At 44.1% G+C, this 19,167-nt stretch overlaps 1 protein-coding gene across 3 annotated transcripts in view; it reads left to right on the top strand.

The window, feature by feature from the left end:
• The window catches only part of RAPGEFL1 (Rap guanine nucleotide exchange factor like 1), a 56,624-nt gene that overhangs the window by 13,536 nt on the left and 23,921 nt on the right, over nucleotides 1–19,167 (top strand). For 2 of the 3 annotated variants that reach the window (XM_066587563.1, XM_066587564.1), the window contains exons 3-7: nucleotides 4,532–4,610; nucleotides 4,957–5,107; nucleotides 8,117–8,214; nucleotides 12,781–12,896; nucleotides 15,168–15,335. In XM_066587563.1, the coding sequence (XP_066443660.1) occupies nucleotides 4,532–4,610; nucleotides 4,957–5,107; nucleotides 8,117–8,214; nucleotides 12,781–12,896; nucleotides 15,168–15,335 (612 nt within the window). The remainder of the gene's footprint in view (nucleotides 1–4,531; nucleotides 4,611–4,956; nucleotides 5,108–8,116; nucleotides 8,215–12,780; nucleotides 12,897–15,167; nucleotides 15,336–19,167) is intronic. The other variant, XM_066587565.1, reaches the window with a different exon arrangement.

The following is a 19,167-nucleotide window of genomic DNA, read 5'->3' as shown; positions in this document are numbered from 1 at the left end:
TGTGAAGGACATTTCAAAAATCTTTTACAATCTGCTTTTCCAGTTTTTCTGCACTGTATTAAAATGTGTTGAAGAGTGTCAGGTATTCCCCTCAGCGCCGCGACAGGCATGTCCTTGATTGGCGAGCACACTGATTTCCTCTCTTTGCTGTATTCCTGTGCAGGCGCCGTAACAAACCCTCCTCGTGCCTGCGCACCTCCGCTCTAATTTACCAGCTGCAATTTCAGCAGTGTACTGCGTATGCGCCTTGAGGATCGGTACTACCACAGTCACCCGACCTCGGACCAGTGGCACTGACGATCCTCAAGGCGCATGCGCAGTACACTGCTGAAGTCACAGCTAGTAAAGAAGAGCTGAGGTGCGCAGGCACGGGCAGGGTTTGTTACAGCTCCTGCGCAGGATTACAGCAAAGAAAGGAAATCAGTATGCGTGCCAATCAAGAACAGGACATGCCTGCCGCAGCGCTGAGGGAGAAATCTGGCAAATTTCTGCAAAATCTGACTCTTTTCAGCTCATTAGAATACAGCACGGTAAAACTTCAAAAGCAGACGGGAACGTATTACAAAACCAAATAGCGGTAAGGAAATCTCATTCGCTGCGTTTATTGCGAACTGCATTGTAAAAATGTGATCCGCGGTTCCAACGGTACCATTTAATAAAATAAAGCCAATCATTCTCCAATAGAAATGCAAAACTGACATAATCTGGCCATGACAAAATACTGGCACATGTCCCCATGCGTCCTTAAATTACGAATGTTCCATGATGAAAAAATATCAATGTTCGTCTCAAATTATTTTTTGCGTTGCCACATGTATGTTGTAGAGCGGCGCTCAGAACAGCTTGCACAGTAGGTGGAAATAAGACTTGAAGTTCCCCTGAATGTCTCCCCCCCCTTCCCAATTCCCACCGCCATCAATCCAATCAGCAAATCAACCGTACTGATTATTCCTATGAAAACTGCGCTCTACTGTACTGAGAATGGCGATATATGCGGTGCTGAAATAGGGCGCTACAACGAGCGAACCCCCCTCCCCCCCATTACTCGCATGAATAAGTTATAGAATTGACAGATTTAGACCGATTTTTTACTAGAATAGAACTGGTAGTTATTGTACAGGTTAAATTATATGGTTTATCCCCATTTTTATGTTGCCGCTTGCAACGTCGAGCTATTATTACGGTCTTTAATGGTGCACAATGTGAGGCAGAGTACTGCGGGCCTGTCCTACTCTCTTACTAACGAGCTGCGTGGGCAGTAAGGACTGTCACTGTGTTTGCTCTCCCACAAACACATGGGAGAAAGACAGATTTAACCTTTTCCATTCAGAACGAAAAAAGGCAAACTGTACAGCAGAAATGTACATCCAGTAATTGCAGAAATGTACATACTGTATTACATCCACGAAGCACGTAAAATACTGCCTGCAGCAAGCCGACCGCGCTCTTCTTCCAGTCAATAAAAGCTGAAGGAGACTAAAAGCAATTCGATTTTTTTAAAAACACGCTGAAATTAACCGGAAAAAACGGATCCGTTTATTTCAGTTTTACATCCGTTTTTCTTCTCCAAAAACGGCGCAGACAGATGGAAACCCTAAACTGTCCCTAACGCAGCTATGGATGAGCCTCAGTGCTCCTTCATACGGCGTATGTGATTTTGCGCGACTCAGTGCAAAGCATTTGCGCCGTGAAGAAAGCACTTTTGCACGCGTATCTACGCATTTTACTGTATTATTAGCACACATAGGGCCAGTTCATATGAACATGCAACCCCCTCCTGCATGATTTAAAAGGCTATTTAGCCTAACTAGATCCAGATGTGTTCTCGCGGTTTTGCGCTATATTTCTCACATCCCCTAACATATTGTGTGCACATTTGCGCGTGCCCCATAGTGGGGACATTTGATGCACAAATGTGCTCAAAATACCACGTTTTATTCATTTTGTGTGTGCAAGAAATGTGTGTAAAAGCACGCACCGACTGAGCGACGAACGAGAACTTGTACGCTTCTTGTTCGCCATTCAGTTTCTGCAAGCAGAAAATTGAGCAAAGAATCATCCTGTGTAAACAGGCAGTTGTTAATTTAGGCACAACTGCCTGTTTAATGTGAATGGAGGCTGACGAGTTTGAATGATCCCCACCCGGCCCGCTCTCCTTCCATTCACCCAGCAATGCTTGTTCCTGTGTAAAACATGATTATCGTTGGGACAAGCTGTCCGGTATCTGCGCCATACAGATCATCCGTGTAAAAGGGCCCTTACTTAGGTATACACTGGCACTTTAAAAACGTGGTCAGGAGCGCGTGTGAGCCCTTTGGGTAAAATTCAAGAAGCGAGCAGAGGAGAAGGATGGAGCTGGTGGCAGGACCCAACGTACCAGAGAGCGAGTTTGGAGGCGAATGGCTGCAGAATTGTGCCATGAAAGTAAGTCACGTGTGACTGCGACATGCCAGTGATTTGGTGTTTTCATCAGACACATTGTAGCCCTGAAACAGTCGCATGACAGCAAGTCGCACAAAGGTTTGCCCGGATATCGCGTGGCACGTGCCACTGTGCCGTCCTCGCCTATAGAAAATGAATATCCTTTGCTCAGAGAAAAAATATTATCAACAAAAGTGATCAGGAATCACGTAACAGCCTGGCGTGGGTGCAGTCATACCGGGCGGTGTGGATGCCGTAAAAACTGCGCCGAAAATATTATTGGCAAAAACATGTGTGTAAAAGAAGCGACATATGTGGTAAAGGCGGATTTGTTGTGGTTTTTAGCACCCCATGTGAATGCACCTTTAGCGCTAGCAGTATCCTGGCCCACGGGCATCACTGGTATACTACAGGCTTCCTTAGACCTCTGGTTGTGTTAATTCTGTATGGTTAACAATGGGTACCACGGGCACAGTGTTCTCTGGTCACAGCTACAGATGCTGGAACGGGGCACCGTATGGGTTCCATTGAGGGCAGAGGCAGAGACTATATTTGGGGCTGCAAAGTGCACAGCATGTGTCAGGTGACCCTGTCAACTACACAAGACTGGATGCAGGTTGCAACCATTGTCCGACCTGGTTTGTGTAAGTGGAGTCGGGTTTATCTAGTGAGCTCGCTTAGATCTGCTGATCTTGTTGGGTGATTGACCTGTGTCAGCTGGGGCCTTGCTTAGGACTATTGGGGTCTGAGTTGAACCCTTTGCCAGCAGTGTCCTTGGACAATTGGGGTGCTTTCAGTCCACTTTTGGGCTCAATAAAGGCTGTGAGAGTGCCAACCCAAGGTACCCATGTATGTTCTGCTCAAGTGTGTTGCCCTGTGATATTAACAAAGACTGTAACCAATATAGTGTGCCCTATAAGAACGACTGTAACATTGTCAATAGTAACTATCAAGCTTAGTACGTAATTGCCCCTGTAACCATTAAGCTTTGTGCCTCCTGCTACAGTAAATTCAACTTTACTGCTGTTGTCTGCCTCCTCACTGCACCAACCTTACGTGGGATTGAGTAATAAGGGTCAATGCCCACATGCAGAACTGACCCTCTTACAGGTTTTTATATAATCTACGGTGATCTCCTGACTGTGGAACATCAGGACGAGATCACATAGCTCTAGGTTTCGATATAATGTCCGGTGATCTCCTGACTGCAAATTACCAGGCATGATCATACAGCGCTGGATTTCTATGTAATGTCTGGTGATCTCCTGACTGCAGATTACTGGGCAGAATCACATAGTGCTAGACAGGATCACATAGCGCTGGGTTTCTAAATAATGTTTAAAGATCTCCTGACTGCAGGTTACTGGGCCGGATAACACAGTGCTGGGTGTCTGTAATGTCCAGTGATCTCCTGACTGCAGTTTACCGGGCAGGATCACACAGCGCTGGTTTTCTAAATAATGTTTGGAGATCTTCTGACTGCAGATTACCGAATAGGATCACACAGTGCTGGGTTTCTGTGTAATGTCATGATCTCTTGACTGCAGATTACCAGGCAGGATCACACAGCGCTGGGTTTCTAAATAATGTTTGGAGATCTCCTGGCTGCAGATTACCGGGCAGGATCACACAGCGCTGGGTTTCTAAATAATGTTTGGAGATCTCCTGGCTGCAGATTACCGGGCAGGATTACGCTGCACTGGGTTTCTATATTGTCTGAAGATCTCCTGACTGCAGATTACCGGGCAGGATCACACAGCGCTAGCTTTCTGTGTAATGTCTGGAGATCTCCTCACTGCAGATTACTGGACAGGATCACACAGTGCTTTGCAGTTATGTGATGTAGCAGTATCAGTCACCGCCATCTCCTGATGTTTATATGCATGGCTGTAGTATTTATAATGATATATCAGGTAGCCGACTTCTGTGCATGTTATCATTGGGTGTGCCGAATTTCGCAGACTATGACATGCCAGGGCACACACTACGGGTACATATTTGTGTTTCATAACTGGTGATCAGACAATGTGATAGATTACAGTATTAGAACAGTGCCAAATATGTGCACATTGATACAAGCTCACATGTTCCTTCTTTTCTCTTTCACCAGAATTGGCGCTGGATGATTTTATACTGACCCACACCTTATTTATACCCACAGAGGAGCTCCTGGTGCAGCTGCAGCAGTAATATCCTTCCAGTGTTTGTCTGTACGTTAGTGCTGTAGCATTGGGGGGGATGTACTAAGATCAGCATTTCTTACGTCATACTTAATGCAAAGTACGCTGGACTAAAACGCAACAGTTTCTGGCGTCAATAATACTATATCTATCGAGCCACGGGAGGCCACGCAATATTGTAACTCTCAACCCTTTTGGAAAAGTAGTGAGACTAACGTAAAATGGGAAAGTTGTAATTTTTTGCGCAAAAGAGGTGTTCGTGAAGCTGCTTTACAAGTAGAGGAGATCCCATTGATGCATAAACACTTCTCTTCCACTTTCCTCTTATGGTTATCATTTTCCTTAATATGAACACTTTCTGCGGCTGTAGTCGACATACCTCTCCAACATGGGAAGGAAGCGATGCTGTACAAAAGAAGCAGGCTGTGCTCTGTGGCCTTCTTCATCTACTGGACACCTACAAGGACTCTCTACAAGAAGAAGAGAAGACTTTCCAGCTTATCAAGGTTAGAGAAGACCACTAAAATGTGCTGATAGAGACGCATTCTCACAAATACATGGGCACAGCCAGTGGCGTACCTACTAGAGAGGTCACCCATGCCTCTGCTGTAGGCCTTGGTGAGAGGAGTAAGAGCTCTGGACTGCTCTGCTTCCCTTCACGTTGACATTGAGTAAAATGATAACATTGAGCTTAGCTGAGGCCACCACCAGAGGGAGCACACTGCAGACAGATGTATACAGTTCCCAATGAGCTTAACAGGGGTATGCCAAGATTATTCCCTAGCCACAGAATTGGCTCTTTTCAGCTCTTCTCGGAGCAGTGTGAGACCATACACAGGTTGTTCGTCACAGTCAAGGAGGCACAGCGTGCAGCTGAGCCTTCGTTTTAGTGATCGGCGGCGGTCTTAGCACTTGGAACGTCACAGATCAAAACTTTCAATGTCATTATGACATGCCAAACGTTTTCTAAAAGTTTAATTACCCTTGAATACATAACACTTATAAGTCATGACTGTTGGTGTGTATATATATATATATATATATATATACATATATATATATATATATATATATATATATACACAGTATACATGGCTAACACTGCGTGAATGTCCTGCTCCCTTTACAATGAGACAGCATGTACACTGCAGGGTTGACGATCTGTGCTGCCCAGGTCTGCACCTACAGCGCATTATGGATCCACGCTCTCTCTTTTGGTGCCTCAGGGATCGTTTACGTCAGCAATTTTGTTTTCCATTCTGCAGAGAAGCAGCAAAATGGGGGGAAAAAAGCAATTCAATTGGATTTTCTAAACTTCAGTTATACATCAGTTCTGCTTTCCGTTTTTTTAAACAGCAAAGAATAGCGCAGACCGCAGACCTTTTTTTCTTCACTAAAAACACAGAAAGCAAACGAAAAGGACCCTTTCTTTTAACATTATAGTTAATGGATGATAGAAGTGAACGGAAAGTTTTTGTTTGGTTCTGGCTTTGTTGTCCGTTTAACGGATCTGTTTTTAAATAAGCAGAAAAAGAATCTGGCCGCCACGGCGGATCCTGTCCGGGAGTAAAGAAGGAAACGTTATTAGGGCGACGCTTTTTTTGTGTCTGGTCGGGGCTTTCCTCAGACCTCTCAGAGCCCTATCACCTCCTGCCTTCCCTGTGATTTCCGAGGTCGGCTTGTCCGTTCCCTCCGGAGGGGCTGCGGCTGCCTTACCGGCTGTCATGTGGGTTGCGCCGTCAGCCTATACAGGTGAACGCTGACCTCATTCATTGGTTACAGAGCCATTTTTCTCTTTTTTACTGTTTGTAAATGAACATGCGCGGAACGGAAGAAAGGCATTAAAAACGGACGTAAACGGAACAAGATGGAAACAAACCGATAGAAATTGTCCGTTTTTTTTTTACAAATCTGTCTACTGAATCTGTTAAGAAAAGCAGAAACTATGGTTTCCGTTCAGTTTCACTTTAATTCCGTTTTGCTATCAGTTTCATTTAAGAAAAACAGATCGGTTAAAAACAGAAAGCAAAACCCTGATGTAAACGACTCCTCAACGCATCAGTATGGAGTCAAATAGCTTGGGCACACTTGTACTCCATTCTCATGCCTCTGGGTGGTCACAGAAGATTAGCCGCCACCACACGCACATGAAAATCTGTCTTTGTTGCCCATAGCAACCAATCACAGCGCAGCTTTCATTTCTTATACTGCTGAGGTAAAATGAAAGCTGCGCTGTGATTGGTTGCTATGACAACAAAGAGACTTTCTTTTAGACAGCTTTTATAAGAAAGTGGTGGCAGCTGCTTTCTGTGGCCCACCATAGGGTGTGTTCACAAGTTGTAGAAATGGTGTGGATTTTCCATAGCGGAAATCCACACCAAAACCGTGTAAAAAAAAAAAAACCCTGTTAAAATTCGCACCATGAGGGCAAAAAGACATGGTCGTATGTGCAACTATGCTTACCGCTACGGCGCATAGTTGCGCATGAACGAGTGTTTTTTGGCCCATCCAAACTCAGCGCCATAGCGCTCAAGTTTGAAAAAGACAGTGGGAAGATAAATCCCGCCCTGCGACAGCCGCAGCAGAGGGAATCCCTTTCATGCCTGGTGGGGTAATCACTTCAGCCCCGGCAGGGGGAATCCGTTCAGCCGTGACAGGGGAAATCCCTTCAACCGCAGCAGGGGGAATCCCTTCTTCCCACCAGGATAAAGGGATTCCCCATAGCGATGCAAGTCTGCTTTCACATGAAAACACCTCGCATCCACAAGGCTTTTACACGGTGGAAATTGCGATTTCGGGTCCGATTTCGCCCTCGTCTGTGTGAAACTAGCCTTATTCTGGATTTTGACCCAGTTTTTGATGCGGTTTCACAGCAGAATTCACCCTTTCAATTTTCTGCTGAAGACCTCCATAGAAATCCGCACCTAAGTTGCAAATTTTGGCGCAGTCATTGATGCGGTTGTATTTCGAATTTCGGTGTCAATGCGGAAAATCCGCCCTATTTCCGCTACGTGTGAACGTACCCATACGGTGATTTTCTAAACCATGGTTATCGTCTCTACATGGCACTGCCCCACAGTAGCGGCATGAAAACTCACTGAGCTATACATTACATTATTTTCCGTGTATTTATGGAAAGATTAAACTAATTTTGCTATTTTTCTACCCACGTCTGAAAAACAACTTCACAATCAGAAGGCAGGCTGTAAAATAATGCATGCGGGGCGCAGATTGGTTCAGAACAATGGGCTCTGTATGGAATTCAGATTCTTCCAAGTGGCAGGCGGCTGTATGCGACGGACAAGACATCAGTTTGACAGAATTGGGTTAAAGGGTCAATCATTTGTGTAATTGAGGTCTCATGGTCAAATGCACCTGAAAGATCCATACATATATACACATGGGATGAGAGGTCAACAGCTCACACGGGATTAGCGCAAGAATGAAGGAAGAATTAGAATTTCGAGAAACATTTCATCCGTTTTCCTCCTCAATAATGCTTTGATTGATGGCAGGATTTCTACGTCCTGGTGATGCGGGATGCTCCGAACATTCCGCAGCTGGAGGGGAATGTCATCAGGTTGCATCGATTGGTGGAGACGGCTGAACTCAGGTAGAATAAATCACTTTTATTCCCGTTTTATAATCGGTGATAACATAATGTCTGAGGGTTTTATGGTCCCTCATTGAGAATACTTGAACGAATTCTCTGACTTTACGCTTCTGTTGCCTATACTTTAAGTTGGAATATCTGCCTAAATCGGCATTCGTACTGCCATCGTATTCTGATGTAAGTCTTCAGATACTGTAGGGAAGTCATATGTAAGCCCTATTTTTGTAGCACCTACTAATGCTTAGCATTTAACAGTAATGGTCCTGGTCCTTATTTCAGAAAGGCTGTAGTTTTTAGTATTTTATACTTTAAGGGGGTTTTCTGGGACTAAGATATTGATGACCTATCTTCAGCATTTTTGGGGGGAGGCTTACGCAGTTTTTGCATCTGAGTCAAACTCAGCTTGTAAGGATGACCCCACTTTTCTGGCATTGTCCTCTTCATCATCAAGCAAGTCTGAACTCCCTGTACCCCCGAGAAGGCGTCCAACAACTGCCACTTTAGAGGACTCCGATTCATCTGATGCTCCACGGATTACCCCAGAAAATTTCAGACCCTAGATCCTTGACTTTACTGGGAACTCAGGGATACAATTTAATACAAAAGGGCTCAGAGGGGTGGACTTTTTAAAGTTTTTTTTTTTCATTTGATTTTATTGCTCACATTGTTAACCAAACTAATTTATATTATGTCTGGAGCTACTAAAGAAGCCAAGAATTAGGGCTTAGTGGAGCGCGGATGTTTTATACCACACCCCAATGTTTTGCATGGGTATGTCAAGAGTGCATTTTGAAGCGGTCATAAAATTCTTCATTATAATGACAATACGCCATGCCCACCCAACGTTGACCCCAATTACGATCGCTTATATAAAATCAGGCCAGGAATAGAGAATTTTAATGTTAAGTTTGCCCAGGCGTGCAAACATGAGAAAAAAATTCTGTTAGTGAGTCCCCGACACATTTCAAAGCGAGGCTTTGATTGCGCCAGTACCTGCCCAGTAAGAGGGCATGATATGGCATGAAAATGTACAAGCTGTGCGAGAGCACATCAGGGTACATCCATAAGTTCCAGAATTGTGAAGAGAAGGACACCAGAACTGAGTCCCCATAATGCCCCCTCATCCTTGCTAGCAATTACAGGAAAAGGTGTATGGGAATTGGTGCCCCCACGACTAGACCAGGGTTACCACCTCTACCTGGATAATTTTTACACCAGTGTTCCCCTATTCTATAGCCTTGCTTCCAGAAAATGGTGGCAAGTGGCACTGTTAGAATCTAACAGAAAAGCTTTGGGCAAATTCTCAGACGGGGTGAAAGCTGGGTACTATGCAGCGACAAAGTATTGTGCGTCAAGTATAAGGACAAGAGGGTTGTCCTTATGTTGAGCACTATATACTGTCATAGCAGTACCCCCTGCCCAGTACAAGGTACCAGTACAGAGACCCCCAAGGCAGACTGCATCCTTGGCTACAATGGGTGCACGGGAGGGGTTGACCTATCAGATCAAGTACTCGGCCCGTACAATGTCATGCGGAAAAAAAGGGTGGTATGAAAAACTGGCCATGCACATATTCTAGGTGGCGCTGTATAATGCCTACATGCTCTAGCGATGTGCCGGCCAGACTTTCTTGAATTCCAGGATAAGGTCATCAAGGCCCTAATATTTGGGGGAAAGGCCAGTACTTCTGGAAGCAAGGCCACACGTATTGTACCAGGGCAACACTTTCCTAGTGAAATTCCTTCCACTAGTAAGAAGCGAAGGACCCAAAAGAGGCGCAGAGTCTATTACAAACGAGGGATAACGAAGGACACTGTTTATCACTGCGAAATGTGCCCTAAACAACCCGGCCTGGCATAAAACCCTGCTTAAAGATATACCACACGTGTCTGGAATTTGAATGTTATTATTGCATTGAACCACCATTATGTTTTACCCTGATGAACTCCGCACAGCTTATACAGTACATAAAGCCACATGCTGGTCCTTCCCTTCTGAGCCCTGCCATGTGCCCAAACAGCAGTTTACATCCACTTATGGGGCATTTTCATACTTGGGAGAAATTGGGTAACACTTTGTGAGGTGCTTCTTCTCCTTTTGCCCCTGGTAGAAATAAAAAAATCTGGTGCTAAATCTACATATTACTGGAAAAAATAGAATTTTTCATTTTCAAATCGAATAATTAAAAAAATCATAAAACACCTGTGAGGCCAAAACACTTACTACACCCTCCCATGAATTCCCTGAGGGGTCCAGTTAATAAAATGGGGTACCTTGGGGTCTGAAAACTATTCCAGCAAAATCTGCATTCCAAAAGCCAAATACAGCTCCTTCGATTCTGGGCCAAACAGCAGTTTACGTCCACATATGCGGTATTTCTAAAAACTGCAGAATCCGGGTAATAAATCCTGAGTTTTGTTTCTCCCGTAACTCCAGATATGTTATAGAAAAAAATGGGTTTAAATAGAAAATCTGCAAAAAAAAAAGACATGTCAGATTTGAAAAATAAGGCTTGGCTCTTAAGACCAAAATAGGCCATGTCTTTAAGGGGTTAATATCACTCCTTTCATACTACGTAAAGGAGACCATATTACCAGAGAGGGCATTCTAAATCAAAGGTTTGTCTAAAATTTGGCCCAAAAATAAAGCTGTATTGAACTATTAAAGGGGCTCTCTAGCATTAGACTACAGTGACAAAGCGCTCAGAATAGACTCATCAGAGCAATAAAAATACATATATGTGTGTATATATATATATACACACACACATACACAAATTTGGTATTGCCACAACCTCACTGATCTGCAGAATAAGGATAACATCAGTTAGGCCTTAGTCAGACGGGCGTTTTTTCACGCGATTTGTGCATGCGCATGCGTCCGGCGATTTTTAAAAACCATTGCTTTGCAATGGTATCGGACACATGAGCGCTTTGTATGCACTCGTCCGATAAATTATAGAACAGAAATCGCAGATCGCACCTATCTGCGATCTGCGATTCCTGTTCTCTTCTCTATATGCGCTCAATGGAGCCGGCGGCAGCAGCGCCGACCCCATTGAGAACATATAGAAGACAAATCATTCTTCTCTGCCATAGCTGTAACAGCTGTGGCAGAGAAGAACGATGTTTGCCCATTGAATTCAATGGAGCCGGCAATACAGCCGCCTCCATTGAAAGCAATGGGCTGCCGGCGAGCGCAGGATGAATTGTCGGGAAGGGCTTAAATATATAAGCCCTTCCCTGCAATTCATCCAGAAATGTGTAAAAAAAATATATATATATATACTTACCTTGTCCCGGCAGACAGAGTTCAGAACGGCTGGCCTGCAGTGGGTGTGAAGGGGGTGTGAGTCAGACTTGCCCCTGATTGGCTCAGTGGGTGTTAAGGGGGTGTGAGTCAGCCCTGCCTCTGATTGGCTCAGCGCTGAGCCAATCAGAGGCAAGTCTGACTCACACCCCCTTCACACCCACTGCAGGCCGACCGCTCTGAACTCCGTCTGCCGGGACAAGGTGAGTATATATATATTTTTTATTTTAACACTTTTCTGGATGAATTGCAGGGAAGGGCTTATATATTTAAGCCCTTCCCGACAATTCATCCTGCGCTCGCCCGCAGCGTATTGCTTTCAATGGAGGCGGCTGTATTGCCGGCTCCATTGAATGCAATGCGCTGGACAGCTCCAGCCCGTTTCTAATGAAACGCGGCTAGGAGCAGATTTTTCGGGCGATTTTTTTGGCCCCGGTCACGCGATTTGCGGATGCGCATCCGTCATGCGATCCGCAAATCGCGCGAAAAAACGCCCGTGTGACTAAGGCCTTATACCGCATTGTGAACAGATTCCAAAAAATAAAAAACAAACAAATGTCAGAATTACGTATTAAAATCCGAAAATTTGAAAGACAGATATTTTCAAATTTAACCTCCAATTTGCTTTAGTTCCTAAAGAGTTGACAGAATTTGTAAGTGCCGTTTTGAAAACTTTGAGGCGTGCACTTTTTAAAATGAGGTGATTTATGGGGATTTCTGATATATAGGCCTCTCAAAGTCACTTAAGGTATAAATTGGTCCCTTAAAAAATAGATTTTGGTAATTTTATCAAAATTAGAAAAATTGCCCAAATACTTACACACTTTCTGACGTACCAAATAAATAAAAGGACACTTTCAAAATGGTTCCAACATACTGCGAATCTATGGCAAATGTTATTTATTAGCTATTTCAAGTGGTATGACTATCTGTCTTACAAGTAGAAAAATCCAAAGTTTGAAAATTGCCAATTTTTGAAAATTTTCTGTAAATTTAGGATAAAAAAAAAAAACAACTAAAAAGCAAAAGCAAAATTGACCACTAACATAAAGTACAATGTGTTATGAAAAACTGCTGTGAGAATCGCTTGCATAAGTAAAAGCATTCCACAGTTATAACCACTTAGTGACACATGTCAGATTCGAATAATGGGGCCTTGTCAGGAAGACCAAAACTGACTGCAGGGGATAAGGGTTAATAAAGTCAGTATCTGTAAAATTGGGAGAGGGCTCTCATGTCACAATGTCTCATCTTCAGGCTCACAGATGGCAGCGCCGCTCCTTGCTCCAAACAAGTCAAGCCTCTTTTCAGACATTTCCGTCGGATTGACTCGTGCTTGCAGCCTCGGGTGGCATTCAGGGGCTCTGATGAGAGTAAGTTTCCTCTTTTTGCACTCTTTGGACAGTGTGGCTAAGACCATGCCTATAAAGCTGGCAGTAGACCCTTAATAGCTCCTCCATAAATATGGATGTCTTGCTCGGGTGAACGCATGTGTTATTTCTAAAGGGGGGAGGAAAAGCAGCTGGCAGATTCCTCTGGGGGAAACACGGGGTCGGAGAGGGAAAATGCAACTTGTTGGATCCTTGTATTGTCTGGAGACTTCTTTTGGATAGATCATGTTGAAATCAGTGGGAACTGCCAACTGTAGTTGAATGTCTATATCTACTTATTGGAACAAGCCGTTAGCCTATGCGGTATAGCATTCCAGGCTTTTTCCTATAAAACCGGGAGTTATGGCCATTTTATTACTCTTTACGTCATCTCGGGGAAGGAAGAGCAGACCGTTTTTATAGGCCTATTAATTCTATGTCCTATGCATTGGCTGCATCAGTACCGTCCTGGCGGATAGCCAGACTCTACTGCAATGGTCATTTATGACCCAAGGAAGACATTATTTCTACTTTTGCATAAATGTCCTCAGTATTCGGGTTACAGTACAAGTTGCAGGTCTGGATGATGGTAGAGGTAAGGATTTAGTTGCAGTAACAGCCTACAGGGGTTGAGTAGATACAGGGTGACAAGTCTAGACTAGAACTACCATCCCCCTCTCATTGTTCTTCAGATTATAGCCGTTTTTCAGTTTACAGGGTGGGATTGAGTATATAAATACTTAGAGGGTACATATATATAAGGGTGCGTCCTGCTTTGTAGTATTTCTATATAAATCGACTAGTCTTCATCTCCAGTAAGGTCAACTCAAGTCCCAGTTCTACATTGTAATACACTTTTACAAATTAGTGTATCTAAAAGCAGAATAAGGTTTTTTTCCATGTCCGGTCTGTTTTTGCAATGGACTGCACATGGGCAGCACATTAACCCATTACAGTCCATAGGGTTATACAGACATGCATTTTTCTACACGAACTGTAGAGGAATTGCAACATGACCTATTCTGGACCAAGTTCTTGGACGACAGTCACCCATTCAAGTCAATGGGTGCACCAATAAAACGGAGCACACTCAGTAGACTTCCATGTGCGTTCCATAGACTTCCACAGCGGAAAATCCACACCAAAATGCGCATCAAAATCTGCACCATTGTTGTGGATTTTGATGCTGATGCTGGTGCAGATCTGCAGCAGAGTTCACGCCTTCTACTGAAAGGGGGAAATCAGCTGTGGATCTGCGCCAACACCACCAATTTTGATGTGTTTTTGGCATGGAAATGATGCAGATTTTGGTGGGAAATCCGCACCATCTCAGCTACGTGTGAACGTACTCTAAGGCCTCACGGGTTGATTTGCATTGCGGAATCCAGAACGGCGTCTGCCTCTCGACTCCGCAGCAAATGCCACCCATAGAATGCAATGGAAAAGGGATTCTTCATGCACACGAGCGAAAAAACCAGTGCAGTTTCCACTCGTGGATGAAAAATCGCAGCATTCTCCATTTCTGTGTGGGCTCTGCACTGACGGCTTCCATTGAAGTCATTGGAAGCCGTCCGACCCCCAGCCTATCCAGAATGTCAATTCCAGATTGGCTGTGGGTACCCGCATGATTGTAGGAAATTCTGTACTGCGCATGTGTGACGGCTGGAACATTCGCAGTACACAAAAAGGAAGAAGACAGGTACGCAGGGTCACCGGCCGCAGTAAGGGCCGGATTCCTATGCGGGATTCCGCAACGGAACTAGAAGGGTGCTCGGAGGCCATGTGCCCCAGGTGCTGGGTGTGAGGGCAGTGTGCCAACAAGCCACTCTGCTTTGGTAAGCGCATTTGGGTACTAAATAAGAACTTTGCCCTGGTGGAAGGAAAGGCAAGCTACAGCAATGTTGGTTTACTGAGAAATGTTGAAGTTCATGGAAACAAGATGTTATAAAAGTGGCCCTCCGGTTCTGGACAAACAAAGATGGAAAAATGGACATACACATTGAACTATGCCCAGATGATGAATGTCCGCAGCAGAACCACTCGGGCCACACAATGCACACACGAGTCTTTAACAGACTATGTGTGGAGTTGGTGGCGATCTATCACCCTAGTCCAGACAAACAGGAAACAATGTAGTAGTATCTTCCTACTGACTTGGGAGTGGTAATATTCTACGGACACTTGCCTGGCACTCACTACTCTACTGTATGTCAGGCACTGATGCCCAGCACGTTTCTTATTGTCTTGTAGTAATCTAATTCTCTCTATTGCCAGTCTTCTGCAGGGTCTACATGCCCGATCATTCATACGTTACCATCCGGAGTCGACTCTCTGCATCCGTTTCTGATATCCTCAGCTCAGTTTCAGAGAAGCTGCAGTATTCGGAAGAACAAGGACAAAGAGAGGAGCCTCTTATCTTGGTCGCTGTTACCAGCGCTGGCGGTAAGTGGTGCTGGCTCTTGTAGACGTGAGATAAAGAATGGAGTGCTTCATGTATGTGCATGTCACCTGTCTGTCTGTGTATCTAGCTATCAAAAGTAATTGGGCACCTGAGCAATAATGAAGAGTAGTTTTTATTTCCATATGTTAATAATTAGTGGGGCTCCTTCAGTCCTCATAACATTGGATACTCTCCAAAACATACTATCTACTAATGTCTGCTATACTTCAGCTGGTATTTCCCTCCATTCATCCTGCAACTGTCTCGTGAATTCTCTCAAAGAAGATGCACACGGTTCATATTTCCTGAGCTGACGTTCCAGTCACTCTAAAAGATGTTCAGTAGGGTTCGGACTTTTTGCAGTCGGTCCAATTGTGGGACATCCATATCCTCAGACTAATGTAATACAGCGCTGGATTTGTGACAAGGTGCGTTGACTTGTTGGAAGTATTGCCAACCATTCCCAGAGTATTACCACATAGAATGTCAGGGTGCACCTCTGTGTTCATGGTTCTTGTCACCACAACCAACGGGACCAAGACCATGCCACGTATAATGCCCACAGACCATAACGGAACCTCCATCGTACTTAACTGTTGGCACAACACACTCAGACAAAAGGCATTCCCCAGGCGTTCTCCACACCCAGGTACAGCCAGCTGATTTGTAGATGGAGTATTGTGATAGAACGTTCTTCTATTACTCAACTGTCCAATCACAATACTCCTTGCACCATTGATGCTTTGAGCTTCATGATGGACGGCTTGTGTGCAACGGTATATCCCGTATATCCAACAGCCTGCAGTTCCTATTACAAACTACGGCTGACACTTCCAAGGATCGGCATCTTATGTAGCGTGGTTTAGGACACATGACATGCTAATAAGACACAGTCCATCATACTGATAGGGGGGTCCAAATATTTTTGTAAGGTAGTCAATCTATCTATCTATCTTTCTATCTCATATCTATCTATCTATCTATCTCTCTCTCTCTCATATCTATCTATCTATCTATCTATCTCATATCTATCTATCTATCTATCTATCTATCTATCTATCTATCTATCTATCCCATATCTATCTATCCATCTATCTCATATCTATCTATCTATCTCATATCTATCTATCTCATATCTATCTATCTATCTATCTATCTATCTATCTATCTATCTCTGTACTGTAGAGATCTTTTCAGCGACCCCATCCAAGAATGGGGTGTTCGGTGCACATGTAATAACACGTAGGAGCTCCTTTGTATTGTTTTGCACATGTGATGAGGACTATAGATGGGAAGGTTCTATATAGTAGATATTATAGAATTCTCTATCTGATTCTCTAATTGGGATTTTAGTAACTAGCTTGTAGTAGAAGTGCGGTAGCTGAGGGATGATCATGGGGGTTGGGAGCATGGCTGGAGTAGGAGTCTGTCGCTTCTAGTGAGATCCTGTCACTATGGGTCCACGTGATTGATTGTGTGTGTGGAGTGATAGGAGGGAGGGGTTGTCACAGCGTGATCATGCATGTTAGCAGCTCAGCGCTGCCTGGGTAGATGCGTGCGGCGGAGGCGGAGGGAGTGCTGCAAAATCCTCAGTTTCTAAGTGGAAACCTGTCAATGCTTGTGATTGTCAATGTGTCACAGAGAGTTGAAGGGGCTGCGGAGTATTCTCTTCAAAAGGGGAGGTTAACTCTTTTGTGTATGACGGAAAATTAGCTGCTGTTACATTAATCAGATAACCCGTACGTATCTGATCGCGTGCCATTCCATCGCCTCCATGATAAAATTACAGGACGTATAGCCGGTGACCACGGCCAATCGCCATCCTTTATCAAGTGACTAGTCAGCGCTTTACTGGTAAATGCTGCCTAAATTCTAGTCCTAAACAGCAATCCTGAGGCTGTATTCACACGAGCGCAAATCTTACACTTTATGAGACGCACAAAACACGTGTGAATATGAACTCCATTCTTTTGAATGGTGCATACTCCTGAACGATGCTGCGAAGGAAAAAAATTGACGACTATTTTTTGCGCCTGCATCGCCCATTGTTTTCAATGGTACAGTCAAACACATCTCATACAATGTAAGGTTTCCCATTGAAATCAATGGGAAGCACTTGCCGATCCTCCGACGTGCGTGAAACAAGCGCCGGAGGATTGCAAATCAACAGAAGTGATGCAAGGTGTTTTTGCACGAAAAACACCTCACAACCGCGGGTAAAACGCACGTTGACAAGCGCGATATCGGGCGGGTTTCTTGGCCCGATATCGCATTCACCAGTGTGAATGTAGCCTAACGTTATGGCAACACAAGGCGGATCTGCTGCAGATTATCCTCAGCGGGAAATCCACTGCAAACCAATGGAGAATCCCCGGTGACTAAAACTCTAGCAGTGCATTTTTTTGGTCGCAACCGTTGCAGCAGCACTACTGTGGACTTGCTGGGGATTTCATTGGGGGGAAAATCTGCAGTAGAAGGGGATATAAATGTGGATGATTGCGAATTTGATTAGTAAAAATCAGTCCTATTTTTCGTATGATTTTCCTGCATTTTAGCAATTTTCATGCGCAATTTTTATATGTTTTCAATGCGTTTTCACACATGTAAATAAAAAATTGCTTCCTGGCTCTGTTTTCATTTATTTATGGTTCTAATGGTTGCATGCGTTAAAAAACGGATTGCACTTGCATCTAAAAACCATTCCAGAAATTAGCTTTTTCAGCTGAAGACATCTTATGTGGTTTTTAGAGGCATAATCCTCTCGGGAAAATCCATGTTGGATTCAACCATCTGAACAAGGCGAGATGCGAGAGTCCGTGAAAGAAGCAGATAATGAAACCAATCATTTTCAATGGTTTCCTTCCAATCTGCAATGTTTTCACACACGCGATGTTGAGAGAACCAAAAATGGCGGCATGCTCTAACTTTCTGCGATGTGAGATTTTTTTTATCTTCCATGTATCCCTATGCAGGCTCCTTTTTATCGCATCGCAAAAAACTTGCAATGCGATGCGATTTTAACATTAGAAAGTCTTATTGACTTTCAATAAAAAATCATGGCAAAATCGTGCAAACAAATCGCGAGCGGCAGCAATCATTTTACGAGAAAAAGAAGCGCTGCCGCTCATAAATCGCGGGGAAAAAAGACACGATTTTGCCGCGATTTTCTCACTGCGAAATTGCAATTTCCCAGGTGAAGCTAGGCTTTGACAGATTAGCTTATTTCACAATATGCTCTATCTCCTGCGCAATATTTTTGTGCAGTGAACAAGTATATCTTGTGCGTATGCTTGCGCAAATACTATATGTATTTGCGAAGGCACCGCTAGTTCACGTGGGCAGGGGAATCACCCTGCCCTGATTTAAAAAGTTAATTAGCTAGTGATCACGGGTATGCCCAGCGTTTAGTGAATACCCGCATGTGCAGATGTGCGTGTTTGCGCACCTCGAATAGACCTCTATGGGGCTCTTTGGTGTGCAAATATACACAAAATAGAGCAGGTCCTATTTTTCGTGCTTGTGAAAACAAAAGGCGCAAAAAAAAGTGAGACGCACCAATTGAAATCAATGGGTTCTATTCTCCGCGCCATGTGTATCAGACTTTCCCACTTGTAAAATCGCGGCGTAGCATGCTCATCTGTTTAAACCCTCACATGTAGACTTTGATGTGGAGTTTGGAGCGGATCCGCACCACAATCCGCAGGCTATATTCACACGGGACATTTTTCCTGCTGTATCTTAATGCACATAATCCCGCTGTACACTGTTGGGGCATTTCTTGGGTGCAATTGTGTTGAAAAGACCTATTTTGCTGACAGCACGCAAAAGGCGACG

Source organism: Eleutherodactylus coqui, chromosome 13 (assembly GCF_035609145.1).
Source record: "Eleutherodactylus coqui strain aEleCoq1 chromosome 13, aEleCoq1.hap1, whole genome shotgun sequence".
Classification (NCBI taxonomy): domain Eukaryota; kingdom Metazoa; phylum Chordata; class Amphibia; order Anura; family Eleutherodactylidae; genus Eleutherodactylus; species Eleutherodactylus coqui.
The sequence above is the reverse complement of the archived record's forward strand: the minus strand, read 5'-3'. Positions and strand labels throughout refer to the sequence as shown.